We start from the raw sequence: 23,097 nt of genomic DNA, 5'->3' as shown, positions 1-23,097 counted from the left end.
AAGGCTCCAGAGCCAGCAGCGCAGCCGAGCCACGCTCTGTGCCCTGAGCCCTGGCTCCACGCCCTGGGCCTTTTTACCGTATCCCAGCTCACAGGAGTCCCAGTGGGATCTGGTGGTGTAGGTGATGTGGCTGCGCAGGAGCTGTGTAACACACTGACGTGGCAGCCTGGCAGAGGAGTCAGCCAATGGCTTCGGGGCCCCACGGAGTGGGGTCGCAAATGCAGGTCTATAGGCCGGGCCCGGCAAGGGAGGCCAGGCGCACGTGTCTGCTCTCTTGAACATTGGCTACCGGGGGCTGAGGACTGGCTTTGGAATCCTCTTGCTCTCCAGACCTCCTGTTTCTTCTCCAAGCCTGCATGAAGGACTGAAACCCCTGCAGCACTCACAGTGGGGTTATCGACTGAGTGAGCTGACTGAGGTGCATGCCTCACAGGGCCAGGCACACAGTGGGTGCCAGTAACTGAGTTCTCTCAGCCCTTCTCCTTCAGAGTGGCAGGTTGTGCAAAGAGGCAGAACAGCTGTCCCCTGCACAGGGCGGAAGAAACTGGGTACGCTCGGGCTCTTGGGTCACAGCTGCACGTGTGCAGGGAAGGACTGCGGTGTGCATGCTGCACTCAGGGCAGGATCAAAGGTCATGCAGAGCAGCAGCTGCAGCTCCATGGAGTTTCACACATACTTTATGCTCAGTTCCGTTTCACAATTATTTATGCACCCAGATGAATGGTTTCCCTTTAAAATAGCACCTCAGAAGCTTGATTCCACTGAAGGTACTATTAGCCATACTTTCCTGGGATGAACTTTAGGGGCGCTTCCTCAGAGCCTGTGGTACTTTCTGTGACATAATAAGCAGAGCTATCTTTGTCCTTTATAGACAAAAGTAATTCTGAGCTCAAATACCTTAGAGGGGCCTACCAGGCCCCTGCCTTCCACTTCAGCTTCTCTCATGTTGCAGAATGCACCCTCTGACTTTGAGGACGTGCTCAGTGCTCACCAGACCCAGGCAGATGTGTGACCTGGAAGCCTCGAGGTATAGAGGTGGCTAGAGGAAGACAGCAGCATGGATTCCGGTCAGCCACTGTTGCTGCCCAGTGCAGTGGAGAGATGAGGAGGGCCTTGGCCAGAGAGTGGCAGTGAAGGCAAAGATAAGAGCTATGTCAGGGGAAATGGACTGGACTTGGTGATCCATTGGAGGGCAGTAGGGGTGTGAGAAACTGAGAAGGAGAAGGAGCCTGGAGCTTTCTAACTTGGGTAAACAGGATGCCGGCAGGGGGAGAAGGGAGGGCACACAGAAGGTGGGCAGGCGAGGGCTGGCCGGGAGATGAATTTCATGGTAGACAGGTGTGAGTCTGAGGCCTGTGGGAGGCCTGCGGGAGGTGTCTCGTGGGCTGGGGGATCCTGGCCTCGGGGCTTGGGCTAGAGATGGAAATGCGGGAGACATCTGACTGCTGGCGTCTGAAACAGCGTGTGTAGGGGAGAGAAGAGAAAGGCCAAGGACATCACCCCAGGGACACTCCACTAGAGAGCAGGCCACGTGGAGAAGCCACCAAGTGAAAGCGAAGAACAGTTAGATCATGCTCCTTCCTAGAGCCAAATGATGGCAAAAATGCCTTAAAATCTCGTAGTTTTCCTTAAATTTGTACAAAGTAATTTTATTAATGAAAATGATGTCATGTTCCCCCAAATATTGTAGCATGACCACATATCTTTGCTAGAGATAAAAATGTGTATAGCACTATCTTTTTGTTAAGAAAGAAACCATTTGTATTTAAGTAGAATTTTACCTTCTATTTAGAGCTTTTTTTAATGCACTGCACTACTCTGCCTAAAGGAAATAGCTAGAATAACAGTAGTCGTTTGCCTTTCTCCTGTAGGCAGTGGTGAGTGGCAGAGGTTTGTTAACCTTGCAGACGCATGACTTACGAGCCTCTACGTGTGTGAAGGGTGGACCAGGGGAAGGCTGGCAGCAAGGATATCTATAAGCAACTGATGCTCAGTCCCGTGAGGGAAAGGACATGGGCTTTGGGACTAGACAGAGTTGGTTATGAATCCTCTTTATATCACTTACCGTCTGTGTAATTTGTGGCAAGAAAATTAGCCCCACTGAACTTTCACTTAGTAAGAATCCACAGCCCAGCCAGTGTTGGCCCCCACACGGAGAAGCTGTTGCTGTGCCTGTGCTCTCTTGCCTTCACTGCACGTGTGCGGGTGTGATTCAGCTAATTTATGTGAAAAATAAAGGTTCATTTCATAAGACTCTTCTTTCCATAATGACTATGGATGCATCCCACTTCCATTTCATCTTAGTGTCCTAACTGAATCATTGTCTAAAAGCTTGCCAAAGACCATTCCCAATAATGCTAGTCCTTTAGGCTTTGCAGTGTCAGTGACTTAGCAGAACTAGCAAGACCGCCCTGATTTTTACTGCATTACTGCAAGTGGATTGGGCAAAAGGACATCAGGTTGAGTACTTTTATGACAAGCTATTTAATGTTCAGCTAACTTCTTTCTTAATTAGGAATAGTAGCTAAGTGCCATATCTTCTTAGTCTAACCCAAATCTTACTAAAAGGCTCAACCCTGAAAACAAAGAGAAAGAAGTACTCTGCTATTGGTTTTAAATTGGAAAGTGTTTTAGCAAATTGTGATCATAATTCATAATCACTGTTCTGGAATTTTTCCTCAGGGTAAAATAATGAATTAAGCCCTATAATAGCAATTTAATTCATTATTTCACCCATAGGATTAGTTGTTAACATGTTCCAAAATGGTTGCAGAGTATTCTATGATCTGCACAATAAACTTCCATTTATAACTCATGATACAGGTATATTAATGCCTTTGAGTTAATATAAGCAGATGTTTTGTGGTCAGGCCAAGTGGAGCCAAATTGTTTTCTGATGTTACATTGAGAAAATACCTCCTTTTCTAAGCCTACATTCATTTTACCTGTGAAACCACCTGCATATATTCCTTGCGATAATTTTTAAAGACATGAATGTGACTTCTGTTCTTAAATCCACATGAAAGGTGTCCTTGGCCCCTGGAAGCACAAGGCGGCTAGCTGACAGGGCCTGCAGTCTGTGGCCAGGCTCAGCTCACACACTGAGAACACAAGAATTGTTGGTAGAATCTGAGCGCCATGCGAGGGCTGGAGTCCAGACCCTGGCAGGTTCACAGTGACACGGGTTGGGATCAAGGTGAGGGTTGCAGATGAGTGCGACAGCGTTTGGCACAGAAAGAGCACACTTGGCAGAGCCCAGGGAGGGCCTGGGTGGTGGGCTCTTGAGCCAAGGGGCAGACTGCTTTCCAGGTTAAGCCCATGGCTTCTGGCCCCTGTGGGTTCCTGGTCTCTGGTTCAGTTAGCTGCTCTTGGCTCTGGGCAGTGCAGATACTTCTGGCCTCATTTTATCCTCAGTGGCTTTTGTGGGAATGATTTTCTTTTTAAAACCGTAGTAAAGAGGATTAGATTAGAAAAGTTTCTGTAACAGTGTGTTCGCAATGTAGATTTGTATCCTTTAAACCAGATTATAAACCCTTTTGTGGGCCCCTGTTTGAAAGTCTGAGTGACTTCTAAATGGAATAAAGCAATTAAATAGTATTGCTTAACATTCATGTAACACACACCTTATGTTATATGTACCGCTCCAAGCACTTCAGTGTTCATTAATTTATGCCACCCCATTTGGTAGGGACTATTGCTGGCCCCATATTACAGGGAGCTCCCAAGTCCTAGACTTTTAAACATGATGCCTACCACTGTGGTTAGGGGGCTAAGGGGAAGCTGCTGGGGGCATTAGTTGGCACTGAGGGAAAGTATTGTATTTTGGTGTGAGATCTAAACAGTATGAAGCGAAATGGGCCATGGCAGGGAGCCCAGAGTGGCGGGCTGGTTACTGTCACGCTTGTAGGACTCTACTCGCCCACCTTACCCATTTTCTAGGCCTCATCCTCTTTTCAGTGACTCACATCGATGGACAAAGTGTTTCATAGACTATGGTGGGTTTGTCTTCCCAGGGCCTATAGGTGCCCCTGTCCGTGGTGCTGACCGTGGAGATGAGGCCTCTCCTTCAGCATTGCACCTTGTGAAGTACTTGTCTCTGCGGGGACACAGACACCAGCTGCTGTGGCTGCCAGTGAGCCCCAGCAGACGACACTGTGTACACATTTCTCATGCCTGAGAGTGAAATGACCAGGAGTCACAGCGGCCCTCTGCAATTTGAAACTGAGAGGTGGAAGGGGCCTTCAAAGCATTTACTGACTCATTTTGCACATACGGAATCTGACTCAAGAGAGATTGAATAATAATAATTAACATTTAGTGAGGGCTTACTGTGTGCCATGTACTTTGGTAAGCAACTTACATGTATTAGCACGTCTTCCTCCTAATGATTCTATGAATTAAACACTATTATTTCCCAATTTTAGTGATGACAGAGGCACAGAGAGGTTAAGTTAGCTGCCCAAGGTCATTCAGCCTAGAAGGTGAAGGAGCCATCCTTCCCCACCCTCAGAATCAGGCAGGAAAGGAGGAGACTCACCACATCTGTTCAGAGAGAGAAGCTGACAGGCCACCCTGAAGTCCAGTGAGTGGCCCAGGGTCAGCTGAGCAGTTCCCACAAGGCCCCTGGCATACCCACCGCCTACCGCTGCTGCCTAGCATTGGCTGCTCCCCACCTTCCTCAGCAGATGAGAAGTGAGGGTGAGGTCTGCCATTGAGACAACATCGGAAACCATCCTGAAACCTGGTACAAGCGAATGTCGTCAGCAGCCTGGCCGTTACTGCCTCTGCCTGGGCCCTGCCAGATCTCATTAAGTGGCTACCCTGCACTTGGCTTGGGAGACAGGTCTTGTGGTTTTTTAAAAACGGCAGTCCTCTGAATGGAGGCTGCTCTCCTTAAAGCTCCTGCCTTTGGCAGACATCTCTCTTCAGCCCTTATCACTGCTTGATCCCCTGAGGCATTTGTTTCTCCCACTTCCTCCAGGGACTGGGTATTTCTTCCATGGCATCAGGATCCCATGGGTTGGAAGGAAATTGGAGCCAGAATCTGGTCCCAGTGCTGACTGCTGCCAACAGGAGCCCTTGCGAAGCCGCAGTTACCCAGAGGCCTGAAAGGAAACGCAGCGCACTGCCACATGCCCTCAAGTCGGGGGCACAGAGAAAGCTTTGTTCCCGAGGAACGCTCCAGTTCCTAAATCACCTTGAACCTGTAGTTAGTTTTGTTTAGGAACAGTTTAAAAACGTAAAAGGACTGTGGATTTAAAAGGTTAGGGCCATGTTCCATCATTAGAAAAATTCAAAAAAATTCTCCCCACCAAAAAAATCCCAACAAGCCGAGTGGGACCTGAATTAGTCCAGTTAGAACCTACCTGCAGAAGTAATTGTATTGCTCCTTAAATACTGGACTTTTAAGTAGCTGCTGAGTTGACAGTTAACAGAACTGATACTTTCAAACTCAAAAGTGAAATTTCTTTTCTCTTAAATAGCCTTTTTGATGCATAATTCGACAGGCCATGGCAGCACCATCAGTAGCCAGCAGGGCAGCCTGACTGGCTGAGGTGGGCCTGCAGGGAGCTTGCCCAGCACTCCCCCACTCCAGAAGCTTGGCCACCTCCCGCCTTTTCTGACCCAGGATGTCTGGGATGGAGTGGAGGCCTCTTGTGTTTTGACAAGCAGCTGGGGCTGAGAAATGTCAGGCCCTACACTGGGCTCGTGGCCCAGAGAAGAAAGAGCACCCTGCCCCAGGAGGGAGATGGGCCCCTGCACCAGTGTGAGAAGTGCAGTGCTGGAGTCAACTATGGGGAGCTTTTCAGAAAGAGAGAGGGCGCGGTAGAAAGTGACTGAATCTGCCTCAAGGTCTGGTCACTGAGAAGGTGCCTGTGTTGGGTTTCGAGGGACCGTTCGGAGTTCCCCAGCCGGGAGATAAAGCCATCCTAGGCTGAGAGCCAGCCTGCGCAGACTTGAGGTGGGGATAGCAGGAGATGCCCACGGAGGCGGGCAGTGGCGGGGTCATGGGGAACACTGCTCCTTGGACCTGATCTGTAAGCATGACTGGCATTTTAGATCACTTTGACCAAGAAGTGAACGACAGATTGAAGGCGAGCGAGAGAGTATGGGGGCGGAATTTAGACGACAGGGGAGGAATGAGTACAGCAAGCATGTCAGGTAAAACTGGCCGACAGGAAGGGAGGGTGCGAGCATGGAGCGCGGTGCTGAGTGCCTAGGGGAGGGGCTGGAGATGAGAAGGACAGCTGAGGAGGCCCTGCCCAGAGGAACAGAGGCTCCCTGAGTCTCCAGTGAGTGGAGTGAGCAAGGCAGAGGTGGGGGTTAGGGAACACAAGGAGGGGTGAGGAGGTGTCGCAAAGGGAGCAGCATGGGTGGGTGCAGAGGTGAGAGCACAGCTCGGTCCCTCCCTGGGGAAATGGGAGGGAGACGGGGTTGGTGAGGGAGAACGTTGAGTCCCTGCGTGTGAGATGCGCGCAGGCCCATGGTGGCCATCGTGAATTCCAGAAGTATTACCTTCTTTCTCCTTTGTTGCTTTACTAAGCAAATGAGAACCAGGTCTGCAGTCAGTTTGCAAAGCCTCTGGAGAGCAAGGGCTTGCCTTTGTTTTGTTCCTCTACACAGCACCTGGCGCAGAGAATGCCTCAGAAAATATTTATGGGCGTGCCTGCAGGTTTAACAGATGTGAAAGAAAGAACATGAATGATGCTTTTTTCTTTTTTTTTAAAGATTTTATTTTTCCTTTTTCTCCCCAAAGCCCCCCAGTACATACATGTATACTTTTAGTTGTGGGTCCTTCTAGCTGTGGCATGTGGGACACCACCCCAGCATGGCCCGATGAGCGGTGCCATGTCTGCGTCCAGGATCCAAACTGGCGAAACCGCAGGCCGCCAAAGTGGAGCATGCGAGCTTGACCACTCGGCCACGGGGCTGGCCCCGTATGATGCTTTTTCAAAGTTGAGCTCAATATGGTTCTCACCCTCGAGCAGCTCATAGTCACACAGAGTTTGGGACAAGGCAGCAAGTGATTAGTATCCTAAGAGGTTTTCAGAAGATGTTAGGCCAAGATTAGAAAAATGACAAAGAACTTTGAGCTTGGGCCAGGGATGGTGTCATGAAGAAGGTGGCATTTGAGCTGGGTCTCTGGGATGTGGGGCAGGAGATGGAGGATGCTTCCTGCCTGTCTGCGCATTCAGGGAGTTGAGTGGGCACACGAGGACAGAGTTGCTGGTCTTGTCCATGAGGGGAAGGAGGAGACTGTCCTGGCCCATACTGTGGGGAAGCTTCAGATGCTCCATGCTTTTGTTTGGCCAGAATCCAGTTAGTAAGAATGGCCAGGAGGGCAGCTGACCTCTCTCCTGAGGTAACTCAGCTCTGACGAGCTCCCTGGCTGTCAGGCGCAGGGTGGCCATCTTCACCCAGACTGAGCCCTGAAGCCTGGTCACCAGCCTGAGCACTAGGAATGCAGCTTCTCTGGCTCCTGGGCCTGTCCCTGTTATGGATCGGCCATGGGCAGAGCTCTGAAATCAGACTGCATCCCAGTGTAGTCTGCCACTGCCCTGCCCTCAGCAAAGCCACTCAACCTCACTGCGCCGTTTAAAGGTCAAGGTGCCAGAGGCAGGAAGCAAAGGCCCGTGGGAGCCCAGAGGAGAGGGCAAGAAGGATAACTGAGGCCGACCCACGCTCCCTGTGCTCTCCATCCATCATCATAGTCGGCTTGCATAGTTGCAGCTCAAATGAATGGGAGGGAAAAGTCAAGCCACAGGCAGCCCAGCTGTCCGTCGCATTTTCATTTTCTTCCTGAAGCAGGGATATTGTCACACCACTGCTCAGGGCCTTCCAGCAACGCCATGTTGCTCCGTGCTGGAATAGGGACTCAGTGGTGCCTCCCGGAGGATGAATCAGAGATTTCTGTACAGACAGCTTGCTGCACACTTGCCTTTGGCTGCATCGCTTTTGAGACTGAAGTGCAGTCTGATGTTATCCTTAATGTGTTTGTTTCCCCAGTTTGAACAGGAAAATCAGCGCCTCATCGGTGAAATGAACAGCCTGTTTGACGAAGTGAGGTATGTATGTAGTTCCTTTGTGAGCTGATGGCCTAGTTTGCAACTTTTCTAGAAACTAGGAACTTCTTTAATTTACTTTGGTGTCCAGGCATCCACATGCATTGGGCCAAATGCAGTGCCCCTGAGCCATGGAGGGGGTGTGGGGATGCTGCCCAAGTTCACAGACTCCCTTCAACCTGTGGGCCTGTAGGAGGTAAGCCCCTGCCTGCTGCTATGAGGCTTCCAGGTGCTGCTCCACCCAAAAGGGTCACTTAGTGACTGCAGACGGATCACCAGATATAATGACCACCACCAGTTGGGTGGCTGTTCACATTTAATCCTCTAAGATGAAATGGGGGGCCTTGTGACAGCTGACAAGGGGAAACCTGCTCCTGCAAATGGCTCCACTGGGCCGGTCACCCCCTCACCAAAGGGATCAGCAACACACAAGGCAAGTGGCCGTGGCCACACATGTGTACCATCGCTGGCCCTCCAGGGAGATCATTCAGGGGCCTGTTTCCCTGGGAATGTCTGGAGCGTTCTGAAAGGAAGGCCTGGGCCTTTGCAGAGCACTGAAACCCTTGTTGCATTGTGGGCACTTCCCAAAAGAGAAGGACTCCTGATGTTGCACCCACACAGCCCTGAGACTGAGGAGAGATGTTGCCCTCTGACAGCTACCCCCAGGGCTTCTGTGGCCTTTGCCCTCCGAGGGGGCCTCCTAGACCTTCCTCTGAGACTTGCCTCTCACTGTCCCCAGCCCAGCTCCACTTGGCTCTTCCTGCCAAGTCTCCTTTCCTCCTCTCCTTATGTGGTCTGGAAGGAGTTGAGGCCCGCCTTCACATACCGGGGAGCACCTCCGCTCCCTCCTGGGCTCAGCTCCGTTCACTGCCCCACAGCCTCTCCCCTCCTGCCACTTCTGCCGCTGCCTGTGCTGGGACAGTGGTTAACTTCAGCCCTGTCCCTCGTCTGTTTCTGGCCATACACCACCCCCTCACTAACCCCCAGGGGCATCCATGCTGCCCCGAAAACAGAGAAAAGCTCAGACACTCAGTTGCTGAAGCTAGATCTATTTTCCAAGGGAATCAGAAGAGTTTTTTGTTTTGGTAGAGTGTGGGTGAGTGATAAATAAACTCTTTCTGTTAACCTACTGAGCAGTGACAAAGTTGGGTCATCACCATATTCGGAGGTTTTCTTTTGCATCCCCACCACGTGTTACTGTGGTTAGTAGGCTAGGCACAGGCCTTACTATTAGGAGACTGGGATGGGGCCGTGTGCTTCTGGCCCCACGCACTGACCCAGAAGGCCGGGGCACTGTGGGTCGACTCACGTGGGAGGGCACATTTCCAAACAGTCCAGTGCACCTCATGAAGCTGGGAGACATGACAGGGGAATGGGAAGTAAGGTGAACCTCCCTCTGCCGTCTCCGCCTTCCCTGAGCCTGACCTGGAGTCCCCTCCCTCCTCTCCCGGATGACCTGGTGTCCCTCTCTCTCTCAGGTGACACAGCGTCCCCTCCCTCTCTCATGGATGACACGGTGTCCCTCCCTCTCTCCCGGATGACCTGGTGTCCCTCCCTCTCTCACGATGACCTGGTGTCCACTCCCTCTCACGGATGACATGGTGTCCCCTCCCTCTCTCTTGGATGACATGGTGTCCCCTCCCCCTCTCACAGATGACCTGGTGTCCACTCCCTCTCTCACGGCTGACATGGTGTCCCTCCCTCTCTCACAGATGACCTGGTGTCCACTCCCTCTCTCATGGCTGACATGGTGTCCCTCCCTCTCTCACGGATGACCTGGTGTCCACTCCCTCTCTCACGGATGACGTGTTGTCCCCTCCCTCTCTCACGGATGACGTGTTGTCCCCTCCCCTCCCTCTCTCGGCTGACATGGTGTCTCCTCCCTCTCTCATGGGTGACATGGTGTCCCTCCCTCTCTCTCGGATGACATGGTGTCCCCTCCCTCTCTCATGGGTGACATGGTGTCCCCTCCCTCTCTTACAGATGACATGCTGTCCCTCCCTCTCTCACAGATGACCTGGTGTCCACTCCCTCTCTCACGGATGACATGGTGTCCCCTTCCCTCGTATTTAGAAGAGACAATTTCTTTAGAAATGTGTGACATTTCTGTTAAGATTACCAAGTACTAATAGTTAATATGTAATCTATTTTTTTAATGAAGGCAAATTGAAGGGAAAGTGGTTGAAATTTCCAGACTCCAAGAGATATTCACAGAAAAGGTTTTACAACAGGTAAGAAAAAACAGTTTTTAAGTTTTAGCTTAAGAGGACTATCCAAAGAACTCAGGGCACTTCTCCTGAGGTCGCCTGGCCTCTGTCCTGCGCTCCCAGAGTGGGTGCTGCTGGCCAGTGTGCACGCGCAGAGTGTCTCGGGGGAGAGCCAGTCACCCCCTGAGAGGGCTTTGTGTCTGGGGAGCTCTGCACATGGGAGCTGCTGGCCAGCCAGGCTGGGCCCACATCCGCCCCGTGCCGTGGCACACAGAGGAGGTTCTGGCAGATCAGGGTCTGGATGCCTTCAGGTAAGCTGGGCAGCCTCTCTGAGCACGGCTTTCCCATCTGTAAAAAGGAGGGGCCCTTGCAGGGCTGTTGGAAGGTTCAGCCATAACCCATGACAAGAGCCCGGCACAAGGTCTGATGGGGAGTAGCTTTTCAAATGCCAGGCCCGTGCCACGTTGGGTGTCGTGTTCTCGCAGGAACCATCATTGTTCTCTTAGGTGGATTTTCATGTTGTTTCTCCCTGCCTGCCGTTCTGAAAGTCTTTCAGCCGGTAACTGGCAAAATTTTTAGAGACCTGATAAATTTGCCCTTTTTTAAGCATCCACAGACTGTGGAAGGGTTTGAAAGACAAAATCACTTTTCTCCACTGTGTTAAACTGACTAGTTGGCTTAAGATACTCCACTCACAGAACGCCCCTAAACCACACAGCCGGAGTCAAATCACTGTAAGTTAGGCACATAGTCTAACGACAGTTTGGAAGGTTTGGTTCATGTGAGCTGCCATGTGTAAGAGCACGCTGAAGCAGTGTGCTGAGGCTTCACCTCGAAGCCTGATGGCCGTCAGTTCAGCCGCCTGGCACACAACCCTTCAGTCTCCCTCTCAGATCACACGACTTGTTTGCAGAGGCAGCTCAGCATGGTAGAAAGAGCTCAGAGGCCAGGGCAAGTCCGACAGACTGCTCTGAGCGGGGCTCCCCAGCACACATCGTGTGACCTGGGGCTCTCCTGAGCCCCGCTCCCTGCTCCAAAATGGGGCAGGTGTCCCCTGCCTCACTCTCAGAGCCAGGGAACAGGAAGTGCCTGACCCACTCCTGGTACGCAGCAGGCTCAGTATGTGGGAACTCTGTGACTTCTAGGTGTGGCTGCGACAGATGTGGGTGATGCACTGTGTCCCCAGCACAGCCAGTAGCTGCTGGCAAAGGGGACTTCACCGCTGTGTACCTTACGTGCAGTGAAACGCTGAGGTTTCAGTTGGCAAAATGCAGTAAAAGTCAGCATTGCCCCGGTCCTGGCGCTCCTGCGCCCAGCCCAGCTGCTGAGGAAGGAGTACCGGTGGCCACTGACAGCTGGTTCTTGGTCAGGAAGTTGATTCAGTTCGGAAGCAGCTATTCCAGAGTCCTGGCTGTGTGCCCGAGGTGGCAGAAAGGAGCCGCTCACCCCACAGCCCAGCTTCTCCACACCCCAGCCGCTCGGGCTCCGCCTGGGGAGGGATTCCCAGAGCGTGCGCTCGGGCCTTGCCTGGCTTCTCAGGAGTTTCTAGGACCCCAGAAAAGCTGGGTCTGTCTTGCCCTGTCCGTCTGTGTTGCAGGGTTGTTCATGCTGGCTTCTCTCATAGAACACTGGCAGTGCTCAGTTAGCACCCACTGTGAGATTCTCCAGACAGGCGATTCTAGAGCAAAGCGATCGCTGGCCCGTGTCCTTGGACCACGTAACATTCATTGCATGGAGTCGGGCTGGAGAGCCTGCCTTCCTCTCCAGTTCTGTTGGTCAGGTTTCTCTGAAACCCGCACTAGCGTGCATTTCTCCCTCCCTTCCCCCGCTCCTGCCCCCGCCTAACGCAAGGGGAGAGACCCCTGCTCCTGAGGCCCGCCTGGCATTGTTGACTCCCGTGTGGAGTGGCGGGTGCTTATTAGCCGGATGTTCCACGTGCCGGACCAGGATCCTGCAGTTCTGAAGCTTTCCAAGTATCTGGAGTAACATTTTTTGGAAGCATCCTGCATTCCCTTTTGCTTTTTAGATTTTAGCTTTTTCTTTAGAGATACGATAGTGAAACCCAGAGCACTTTGCTGAAGCCAGCATGTGTGTTTGACAGCACTTGTGCTCTGAAGCTGCCTTCTCTGTACTTCATGAGGAATAAATGAGAGACTGGAGGGAAAGCCCTGGGCATGTGGTGGCTGCTCTGTAACCACCAGCTCTTATGTGTTTGTCCCTTACTGTCCGGCGAGTGGCACAGGAGAGGCAGCAGCTGGGGTGGAAGGGGCCCTGGGGTCCAATCCCAGTCCTGCCACTTGGTTGCTGTGTGACTTTGGGCAAGTTATTAAACTTCTCTGAACCTTAAGTTTCCTTTTTGGAAAATGGGGGTGCTGCCTACCCTCTGGGGTGCTGTGAGGATTCCTGGGTTCATGTGTATAAAGCCCTGGGCCCTTAGTAAGTGGCGGTTACCAGTTTATCATGAAGTATGCTTGGGGAGGAGGAGGTGGCTGTGTTTATCTGCCACTCTTTTCTTCCACAGGAAGCTGAGATTGACAGCATTCACCAATTAGTTGTAGGGGCAACTGAGAACATAAAGGAGGGCAACGAAGACATCAGAGAGGTGGGTACTCTTTGGGCCCCCGAGTCTGACTTGGCGTGGCACTGAGTCCAGGCAGTAGCATTTGCTTCACTGGCAGGCTGGTCTCACAGCCGTGCACTGGATGGTCACATTCCATCCCCGCCAAGCCCAGGGCCCCACTGTTACCAAGGCAATGGCTTGCCCCCTCCACAGGAGCCCTCTGGGGCACGTGGGGTCGCTCTCGGCAAGGGTCAGACCAGCTCCCTAACTCCAGGGGTTGGCCCCACTGGAGAAGCTTGTTGGAGCCCCGCCGAGAGCCAGCGCTCTGGCTGCTGTTTACGGAGTCGTCTGTGTTGAGGGCATGTCTTCTGAGTGTGGTCCTTAGGTTGGGGTTGACATGGAGTGTTCCTGGGCGCCCCTGCCAGCGCGTTGCTGGGAACACCAGGCAGGGTAGACACAGTGCTCCAAGCCTAAGCTCCAAGCCTAAGCAGGTGGTTTTAACCCTGGGGCACACATGCGCCATTTCTGGACTGTCGTGTTTCCCGGGGAATTGTGCAAGACCTCTGAATACTGGCTAACCAGTGAGGGAAATACAACCTGTTTATCTTCTGATGGGTTTTAAACCCACTTTGTGGTTTTGCTTATTAAGCCATGTATTCAAGGTAAGCTTAGGGTCAAGCAATACACACCAAGATAGGGAGAGTGCATGCAAACAGATGAAGCATTTGAGGGCCTTGTAAACCCAAATCCTGTGTGGTAAAAATACCTGTGCTCCTGTCCCCCACCCCAGGCCATTAAAAACAACGCCGGCTTCCGAGTGTGGGTCCTCTTCTTCCTGGTGATGTGCTCCTTCTCCTTGCTCTTCCTCGACTGGTACGACAGCTAGGCTGGGATGTCGTGCCTGCTGGCCTCGGGCGGTGGTGCGCTACAGGAACTTCCACCCGGTCACTTCTGGCCAACAGGGCGCTGCTGTGTGTCTCTAGCCCGAGAGTGTGGTTGTGACCAGATTTTATCACAGAGCCATTTAGGGAGGGGGGCTGGGACAGACATGTCCTGTCATCAAAGGGATGCCCCAACCTGTGCTTTGAAGACTGTTTAGTAGCTGAGAAAGAAAACACCGCGAACTGAAAGTACTCTGTGGCGGCAGTCCTGAGGCCAGATGGACGACACGGAGAGGCGCTCGTTGGTACCTGCACCTGAACGGGAGGCCACCTCCCGCTCCGCCAGCTGTCCAGGGCTCACAGGAAGGCACCAGCCTTTCCCGCCTGGTGGCTTCAGGGAAGAGCCCTGGCTAATAACGTCTCACAACAAACGATCGCTTCTTTGTTTCCTGTGGCTTCTTGTCTGCCTGAGCCAAGTAGAAAATAAAACTCACCTTTGCCTTGGTAATCTACTAAATACGATTACAGCCACTTAACATATTGTCACTGGCTCCAAGTTTAGAAAGTCAGTGGACGCCTGCCTGCCTTCTGTCGGGGAAGAAGTGTGGGGACAGACCCTGGGGCATTTAGCAAGGGGGGGCCTGCTCCTCCCAGAGGTGCTGCCCCGGACACTTTCCTCACAGGGCAGGCAGGGGGCGTGGGAGGCCTGACTTCCTGCCACGGGGGCCCGAGGAGCTTTTCTTCAGAGAAGGAGCTGGGCCTGCTGCTCTGGGGCCTGTACACCTGACCCTCTAGGAAACATAAACAGAAATGTCTTTTTGTAGTTGGAAGCACTAGGCATCTGCAGCCACATGCAGAGAGCATCCCGGTGTCCTCGGGGCCCTGCCTCACACGGGGGCGGATTCTGCACTGCTGCTCGCGAACAGCATGTGCTGTACAGACGGTCCACCGCGCAGCCACAGGGATCCTCGTGTTCTTTATTCGCACAGAGTGAAAATGTCAAAAGTTACATGTGAATGAATTTACAGTCAATAAAGTACACGTCTACTAGAACAGACAAATGGGGGTGGCCTTGGCACTGTGTTTACATAGGCTCAGCTTCGTCTACAGATCTATCTATGCGGAAGAGTTCTGGCACGAAGTTATTGCTCTATACATTCCCCACAGCTTCACGGCCTCCGTCACAGCACACGACTCCACAGTGCACACCCACTGCTCTGAGCTCACAGTCATTGTTTCAAAACACCCTTGATAATAAAATATAGTTTACGTTTCAGAAGCACATTTCAGGAAATAGTAATGGAGCTGAAAATGATCACCATGCTTGTTCACAACAGATCTTACACTATTTGTCATTTATTTTTGATCTACTAAAAAACAGTGAAACTTTTGACATATCCACCAGAAACAACACATTCAAATAACATGGAAGAAAATGTCTGTGAATCTTTCTACTTAACTGTCTTACACACTTAGTTTATCTAACTGGCAATTTTGTAAACATATACTTTAATGTCAAGGTTCAGGTTTAAACATAATTTTCTTACAAAGATTGTGACTTGAAATGTCATAATTGGATTTGAAAGGTGCCACACCAGCCCCCACCAGCCTTTCCTGCCTGTTGACAGCAAAGCAGTTATATCTGTTTTATCTGACCAGCAATTACATTTTCACTTTTCCCACCCAGCTGATTCTTTAAAAACTGACTTGCTAACAGGGCTATTGGTGCAGATTTATTCATAATCAAGTGAACAAAAGGGCCAGTGGGGTTTCATTCCTATTCAGCACGTCACAGAGCAGACGGACTACCTACAGCGAGGGCAGTTCCGCAGCCTAGAGCCCGGGGTCCTGTCTCTCCAGAGTCCCTGCAGCTCACATGCTTTTTGACACAGTCTGCATGCACTCGAGTGAAACAGCCTCTCTACCCAGTGGAGCCCTCCGTACCAAGATGCCAACGCCAGAGGCAACTGAGTGCGTTCTGTTGACAGCAATAATAGAACCACCTGAGTGTGCCTTGTGGCAGTGCACTTGCACACTTAGGGATGAGCACAGGGAGGAGAGGCAGCATCTGCCACCCAAAGTCATTTCTCCTTCCTTCTTGACCCCACTCACTACAGCGCGTCTTGGCGATCGGCACTGTGGCCATCTGATGGCGGGTGGAAGAGACGTGAAGTGCAGCTCGCTCTGAGCAAAGCAAGGGGTCACTCTAGATATGGCTATGGAGGCAGGTTTGCAAACAGCAAGGTCGCTTTTAAAAAATCAGTATCACAAAATGCATTATTTATCTGAAGTCCGAACCCCTTGCGTATCCATTGTAATTTGTTTTTTGAGAGCATCCAATAAATCCCAGTAAAGTTGCTAAATTAAGATTCCTTAACATGAAAGACGGTGTCGGAGCTCTTTAAGCAATGCTGATATGCACTTGATTGTATGCCCATGGGGGGTCTGCAGCAAGTTTTATTTGCAAAGCAGCATTAGCAAACAGAAGCAGTTGCACCATAAATGATAACCTCTAAATTATCATAATTATATTTAATGAAATGTCCCTCAAAGTCCCTTTGTTACCTTCAAGTGACACATTGTAAGGAACCTGCCCATCTCGCTAGGCCGACTTCTCCGCAGCTTCCGTCTCCTGTTCCGACAGCTTCTCTTCCGACAGAACAGACATCCACGGCGACACCGAGCGGGTGATGCTCTGCTTGGCCAGGTTGTAGTGGTTTATGACGGTGTAAAATTTCTCCCGGGCATTGGAGTCTTGCTCCGCATAGTAGCTCTCCAAGCCTTCTGGAATGCACTGGGTGCTCTGAAAGACAAGAGGCTGCTGAGGCGCACCCCTCGATGAGGAGGGATACCGCGTGTCCACTTAACACCCGACGTGCTTACTGAGCACCTTCCCTGGGCCCGGAGGAGAGACACAGATAAGCAAAAGTGGGCATGGATCTGGCCCCCAGGGCACAGCCACCGATTAGATCATAGCAGAAGAGACATGTTTAACGAGGCCACGATGGAGGGGCACTTGGGCTCCAAGGCCATGTGTGTGATGGGACAACAGGCCTTCCTACCTCACTGAGGATCTTACGCTAGCCATTTTAAATCTCCTAGGATGAAGCTTTTGACGTGCCCACCAGAAACAACATACTCAACTAGTGAAGGAAGGGAAGTCAGAAAGGCTTCCAGTGAGCTGGCTCCTTCCTAGGCCTCAGCCAGCTGAGCGGGAGGGAGGGCAAAGGAGACAGGCCTGGGGCAGGAGACTGAAGGCAGGCCAGTGGCCAGAACAGAGGAGTGGGAGCGCGGTGGGAATGCCAGAAAAGAAGGAAAGGGTCAGGGGGTCAGGCCACACACCACCTGCAGGGTCCTGTCAGGGAGTGTGAGGGTGACCTTGTGATCCAGGGTGCAGCAGGAAGTCACTGAGGACCAAGACTGCCTGTGGGGGTGGGGTGTCCCAGGCAGCCAGCTGTCCCCTAAGGAAGAGGCCTGTCCTCACAGGCCATGGAACAGCCTTGGGGAGGTGGGGTTCAGATGACTGGAAATCCCTGAGGTTATACGTGGAATTCTGTTGTAGGGGCGTTTGGGGAGGGCTCAGTCCATAGTTCTCAGCCTATAAGGGGCCTGGGGCCCAGGGCTGCCTCTCCTTGTCAATCCAGGAGCCACCGCCCACCAGCTGCTTGGAGCACACTGTCTCAGCACGTTCACTGAGCCCACAGGAAGGCACGGTGGGGCTGGGAACCGTCTTCCACCACGTGTCCTCCCGGAGTGAAGTGGGCCCGTGGTACCCAGCTAAACACCACATTTCTCAGCGCTCCTTGTAGCCCGGTGAGGCCCTGGGACTAAGTATGGTCAATGGGATGCGAGTGGATATGACAGGAACAGGTTCTGGGCTGGGCCCTTAAAGGGCAGCACCTGCCCTCCACTGCTCCTGTGGCCCCTGCTCACCGGCTGACTGCCCAGAGAAGGGCAGCACTCGGGGCTGGCAGGGCAGCCCAAGACAGGATTGAATTGGGCTCCAGGAGGACCTCACGGGCACCACTGCCTTTCAGCTGGGGCTTTAAGATGACAGAGAAATAAACCTGCCATCTTGTGGAAGCAACCAAAGCGTGGCATGAATGTCAAGGTCTCCTCAGATAGTGAAGTGACACTGCAGTTAAGACCGGGCCCAGGCCGCAGCCACCTGCACAGTCACCTGGAAGAGTTTTAAACCCAGATTCTTAGCCCCACCCCTCAGAGTCTGACTCAGCACATCTGTGCCGTGGCAGTCTGCATTTTTAACCGTCTCCCAGAGGATCCCGAAGCTCTTGCAGCATCTCGGCCAAGGCCACTTTGCTGGCAAGTGCAGAGCCAGGATCTGAAGCCGGTGCACCATCCACAGCACTCCAGCCAGCTCCTGGGGCTCAGCGAGAAACCCTTGAGTTTCCACTACAGCTGCTCCGAGCATCTGTTTACCCCCCTAGGGCGGGCACAGGGTGGAGAACCTGACAAGATCTTTGCTGATGTCTCCAGGCACCTCAGACCATCGCTAGGATGGCCTGTGGGGGCTGCTGCGCCGGGGACGTGGACGTCCCCAGGGAACCTCCGCTGGGAGTCATCTGTGCCTGAGCTCAGGTTTTCTTCAATCTCTGAAGCTCAAGGCACTTAGCTCTGCGCCCCAGTTAAGGGGCTGCTCCTTGAGGCCTTCCTGCAGATCCTGGGCCCGCCTGCCCTCCCCCCCACCCCCGCCGGCAGCAAAGGAAAAGGACCGGGTTCTGCCGCCCAGGTTGCTGTCTTCCTCCTCTGACCTCCTCGTAGCGGCAGGTCGCCCAGTGCCTGCCATGTACATTCTCGCTGTGAGGTGGGTTCCGTCAGTCCCATCTCATAGACGGGCCACGTGGGACCCAGGGAGCTGAAGCAATGCTCCAGGCTCCCCCAGGTGAGCATAAGAACCAGACTCCAGCCGGGGCCTCCTAATCAGAGTGCTCCAGACCCCAAACCGTGTCACCCCTGAGGCTGCCCCTCAACTCAAAGACAGGACAGTGAGAAACCAAGGTGATGAGCTCCGCCCCAGGGGCGAACAGGGCAGAAGTGCTCTTTTCTGGAATCAACCACCAACAGTCTTAAATTCAGCCAGTGTTTACCAAGTGCCAGCTCCAGCGCGCAGGGCCTCTGGAGTGAGCCTCAGCTCCTGCATCCTGGCCCCTGCTGGGCTCCACAGCCCGCTGCAGCGCTGGCTCAGCCTCAGCGCCCTCAGGGTGCTAGGCAGCTCCTCTGTGGCGCTCAGGGAGCCTGAGAGGCCCACCCCATAGGAGCTGCTGTGACTAGAACTGGGTGAACCTGCAGTCTGTATGACGCCCTTGGTGGGCATCAGGGTGTAACATCACCCTCTGAACCCAAAGGCCCCACCCATGTGCGGACCCATTTGACACTGCCTGGCTGCTGCCTAGTCTCAGGAACAGTGACACGGCTGAACATGTGATTTGTGGAGAGAGAGAAGGGACAACATCTCAGTTGTGGAAAAGGTCCCATTAGCAGAGTTACTGGCTGACTGAGTGTAACCTGAGGGTCTTGTTCTGTCTCTAAGTGAGCAAGCTCCTTCTCCAGGCAGATGGTTCTCACAGGGGACAGCGGCCTTGTGTCCAGGAAAAGGAGTGTGAAGTTAACAGGGGCACAGGCTCTCTCACAGGTAGGCTGCCCATCAGGTTTAGAAGCCGCTTGTGCCAGGTCTGTGCCAGGCACCAGGAATACTAAGAGGAACAGGCCACAGCCCGGGCCAGCGGCCCTACCAGCCCCTGGGGACCTGCCTGTGGCCTTCACTCAGCAAATCCAGCACTAGGAAGGGGCAGGTCTGGCCTCTTGGCCGAGGGAAGGCAGTGCCATTGAGCGTGGTCAGTGATGGTGTGTGCCTGGTCCAGCACCTGGCCCACAGAGCAGCTGTTTTGTCACTGCTGGATCTGGAAGATGGCGGGTGGTAAAGGCTGGGATTGGTTTGGGGGAGGGGGCTTTCAAGAGCACTGGGATCTTGCAGAGGTTTACAAACAAGTCGATCCTGGCTGCAAATCCATATGCCTCTCCCCCAGGTCGGGGCCTGGGGCCCAGGCGGGTGCCGTGGCTGTTCCCCTGTTGGCATTGCTGTAGCTACTGCCCCTCCTCAGAGACAGTGACTCACTGCCACCGGTTTAGCAACGGCAGAGAGGGAAAATAATAGATGCGTGCTTTCCCCTCAGCCCTACACCGCCCTGCCTCTGGAGCACTGGTTCTTCTTCCTACCAGCTCATCAAACCCTGAAAGATAAAGATGAGAAATACCTGCCAGCCCCCTGGGAGCACAAGGAGCTATTTCCAGAAGAGAAATGATGGAGGGGCGCATGTGTTGATTGCCCAGCGCTGCTGCTCTGCAGCGTGTCAGAGGCTGAGGCTGGTAGGAGCCTGGCCCACGTCACAGGCTGAGTTCACCGGAGTCCGCTTTCCCTCTGAGCCTCGGTTCCCTCGTCTATAAAATGGGGCTAAGGAGTCACACCTCTGGGGTTGCTACGCGGACTAAAGTCAATGTAGGCCAGCTCAGGTAAGAAGCCAGGATGTGTCCAAGGTTACACAGTGGACAGAAAAAATAAAAAGCCAAAAAAGGCCACCGCTGAAGTGATGCCCTCTTCCCCTCAGCATCCTGAGCCCGGCCACGGCTGCACAGGCAGACACTTCGTGCAGCCAGGCAGCCGTGCAGCATGCCTCCCTGGCCAGCCCGTCAGGCCCTGCAGGGCGCCTTGGCCCCTGGCCACCAAGGCGGCGGCTGCCCTCCTCTCCAGCCTGCACTGCACCTGCTCCTCGCCAGCACAGGGTCCCAGGGCCTCCTGAGGCAGCCAACACCTGCTGAGCCGTGAATGACTGCTCCAGATGGGGACAGGGCCTCCAGGGATGGAACAGCCCTGCCCACAGGTGCCTAGGCCACGGAAGAGAGATGTTACCGATGCCAAGGCCGCCCACACAACAAGGCTGTGAGAAAACGCCGGGGAGGCCCCATGGGGGCCTGGTGGTGGGCGAGAACCAGGGGCAAGGAAGCCACCTGAGGGCACATGGAGCTGCATGTGAGTGAGGAGGGGAGGGGCTCCCCGGGAAGCTGCCACCCAGGCCCGTCGGGCCGTTATGTAGGAGGACTCTGACAGAACTGCATGTCACCTGCCGGTGGTCTTGAGGAGGTCACCGACCCTCCCTGCGCCTCGTCCCTCAGCTGTAAGATGAAATGATCATCGGAGTGGTGAGGTGATCACGCAAGCGTGCGCTGAACAGCCCCTGGCACTGTCGGCGCCCTTCAGCCTTACTCACAGCGGGTCCACTGTGAGAATGTGTGCGCGCACGGTCTCTACGAGCAACCCTCACATGTAAAAGTGTGGCTGCGTCTGGGCCAGTCGCCCCCTTATGTTTAAAACTTTTCTATAATACACAGGATAACTTCATGGTTTAAAAAAAAGCAGAAACCTAGCATCCTCCCCAGCCCACAGGAGGAGCCTTCCTCTCTTCCACAGCCCCTGCAGGGGCGCCTGCCCTCGGGTCCCCTACCTGCCTGCATGCCACAAGCTCCTGTGCCCATCAGCCCTTCCCACGGGGGCCCCTCTGGGCCTTGGGGTCAGCAGGCCCAGCCGTCTATGTCCTCAGCACAAGCCTGGCCTGCAGCAGGTCCTCACCAGGCCCCTTGGCTGAGCTGGCCCATCCTCTTTAGATCCCAGGCACATGAGCCCTGTGACAACCCCCTGGAAGAGGTGGCCCCAGGCCTTCACAGTCACTCTATGTCTCCTCTTCCTGACACTCAGCGGTGTCCACATCCTCAGGATCTGTGTCTGCTCGCAGCCGGTCCTCCACCAGAATAAAAGCTCCAAGGGCAGGACCTGTCCCGCACTGTGCTCCCAGCACCCAGCCAGGCGCACGGTAGGAGGCACTTAATAAACATAGGCTGAAGAAAGAAATGAAGAGAGGGCGTGCCCTTGGGCAGGATGAAGAACATCTCTGTACCCCATTTTCCTGCTGGTAAATGGGCATCTAACAGTATCTACCCCATGGGGTTTCTGGAAGCATTCGGTGAGATCTTAGAGTAAGAGCCCTGTGTAGAGAGCCCAGCGTCTGCGTGTGATACGTACTCGACACACACGCAAGAAGGAGGGAGGAGGGGACTTGTGTGCGTGCTCACACCACCCCTTCTCCAGCTTTAGCTGAGGGCAGTCGGATACAGCCAAGCCCCTGGCCCTCCCAGCTATGTTCTCCAGGAAGGACACCCCCAGTAGATGCCAGTGGAAAATGCCAGTCCCAAAAGACACAGATCCAGAACAATCTATCAGGGACGCTCAAGTCCCAAGGCTGGCTGTCACCACAGTCCCCTGTAGAGCCTTTTCAACACGCAGACACCTGCTCCCTCCAACACTGTGGCGAGTCCGAGAAGCAGAGCCTCGTGTCCCGATTCCACCCGGCCCAGGTCATTGAGCAGAACTTGTCCCGCAGCAGGGGGGACGCAGGTTCAGCCTGGCCCGCGCCCCATGCGGGAACGTGCCCCCGGCCCAAGGAGAACGAGCCGGGAAGGAAACTGGATCCTCCCAGCTGGGCTGCTGGCCTCAGTTACTTGTGAGCCGTCTGTCTGGATGGGGACTTCCAGTTCTCTCTGCACCCCGGTTCCCATCAGGGCACTGCTCCTGTGTCATCTTGGCTCCCTCTCCATGACATCAGCCTGAGTAACCAGCTCTGGGCCAGGTCCTCCCCCCTTGTCCCTGCCCTGCGTCCCAGAGTCATTCTTCCAGTGTCACATAGGTCTCCCCTCTCCATCTCCAGCACCCAGACCTGTCCAGACCCTCTTCTCTTCCCTGATCCCCTGCAGCAGCCTCCTCTTGCTCCCTACCAACCTCCAGTCCCCTCCCCAGGCTACTCGAGTGACCACCCCATCACCTCCCCCTCCTCCAGGGGCCTTTGCCTGGCACTCTGTTCTGGTCACAGCCAGTTCATCTTCCACTGCCTCGCAGTCCCCCAGCGAGATCACACCTGGGTGGCTCCCAGCGTGCCCTGTCCCATCCTGCTGTCACCTGTGTGTCCTCCTCCCCCAGCCTGCCTGGTTCAGCCCTGCTGGCCTCCAGGGTCTGCTCATGTGTTCCCCTCCTCGAAGCCCCCAGCCCTCTGGATCAGCCTCCTTTAAAGCCTGCTGTCGTTCCAGCCTCCAAACAGATGTAAACTCTTCCAGCCCCAGCCCAGGGGTGGGGGGCTTCCCTCTGCCTGGATGCGCTTCCCCAGGTGGCTGCGTGGCTCCCTCACAGGCCTCCTATGAGCCTTGCTAGAACTTGACCTTCTAGAAACTGCAGCCCCGACGCTGCTCTGCTTTGCTTTTCAGTGTTTATAACCTCCTAACTCAGGGTACAGTTGACTTATGTTTCTTTTGAGAATGTCGGC

General features: G+C 53.8%; 2 protein-coding genes across 14 annotated transcripts in view; one reads left to right on the top strand and one right to left on the bottom strand.

Moving 5' to 3' along the window:
• STX18 (syntaxin 18) overlaps positions 1-14,772 on the top strand; it is a 128,114-nt gene extending 113,342 nt beyond the window's left edge. For 11 of the 13 annotated variants that reach the window (XM_070613268.1, XM_070613269.1, XM_070613264.1 and 8 more), the window contains 4 exons: positions 8,008-8,066; positions 10,225-10,294; positions 12,792-12,872; positions 13,621-14,219. In XM_070613268.1, coding sequence (XP_070469369.1) covers positions 8,008-8,066; positions 10,225-10,294; positions 12,792-12,872; positions 13,621-13,716 — 306 coding nt within the window. In that variant the 3' untranslated portion in view covers positions 13,717-14,219. Of the gene's footprint in view, positions 1-8,007; positions 8,067-10,224; positions 10,295-12,791; positions 12,873-13,620 lie in introns of all 13 variants that reach the window. The other 2 variants (XM_070613259.1, XM_070613272.1) reach the window with 2 other exon arrangements.
• Positions 14,669-23,097, bottom strand: part of NSG1 (neuronal vesicle trafficking associated 1) — a 31,837-nt gene continuing 23,408 nt past the window's right edge. The window contains exon 5 of the mRNA XM_070613274.1: positions 14,669-16,514. Coding sequence (XP_070469375.1) covers positions 16,314-16,514 — 201 coding nt within the window. The 3' untranslated portion in view covers positions 14,669-16,313. The remainder of the gene's footprint in view (positions 16,515-23,097) is intronic.

This window comes from Equus przewalskii, chromosome 3 (assembly GCF_037783145.1).
Source record: "Equus przewalskii isolate Varuska chromosome 3, EquPr2, whole genome shotgun sequence".
Classification (NCBI taxonomy): domain Eukaryota; kingdom Metazoa; phylum Chordata; class Mammalia; order Perissodactyla; family Equidae; genus Equus; species Equus przewalskii.
The sequence above is the reverse complement of the archived record's forward strand: the minus strand, read 5'-3'. Positions and strand labels throughout refer to the sequence as shown.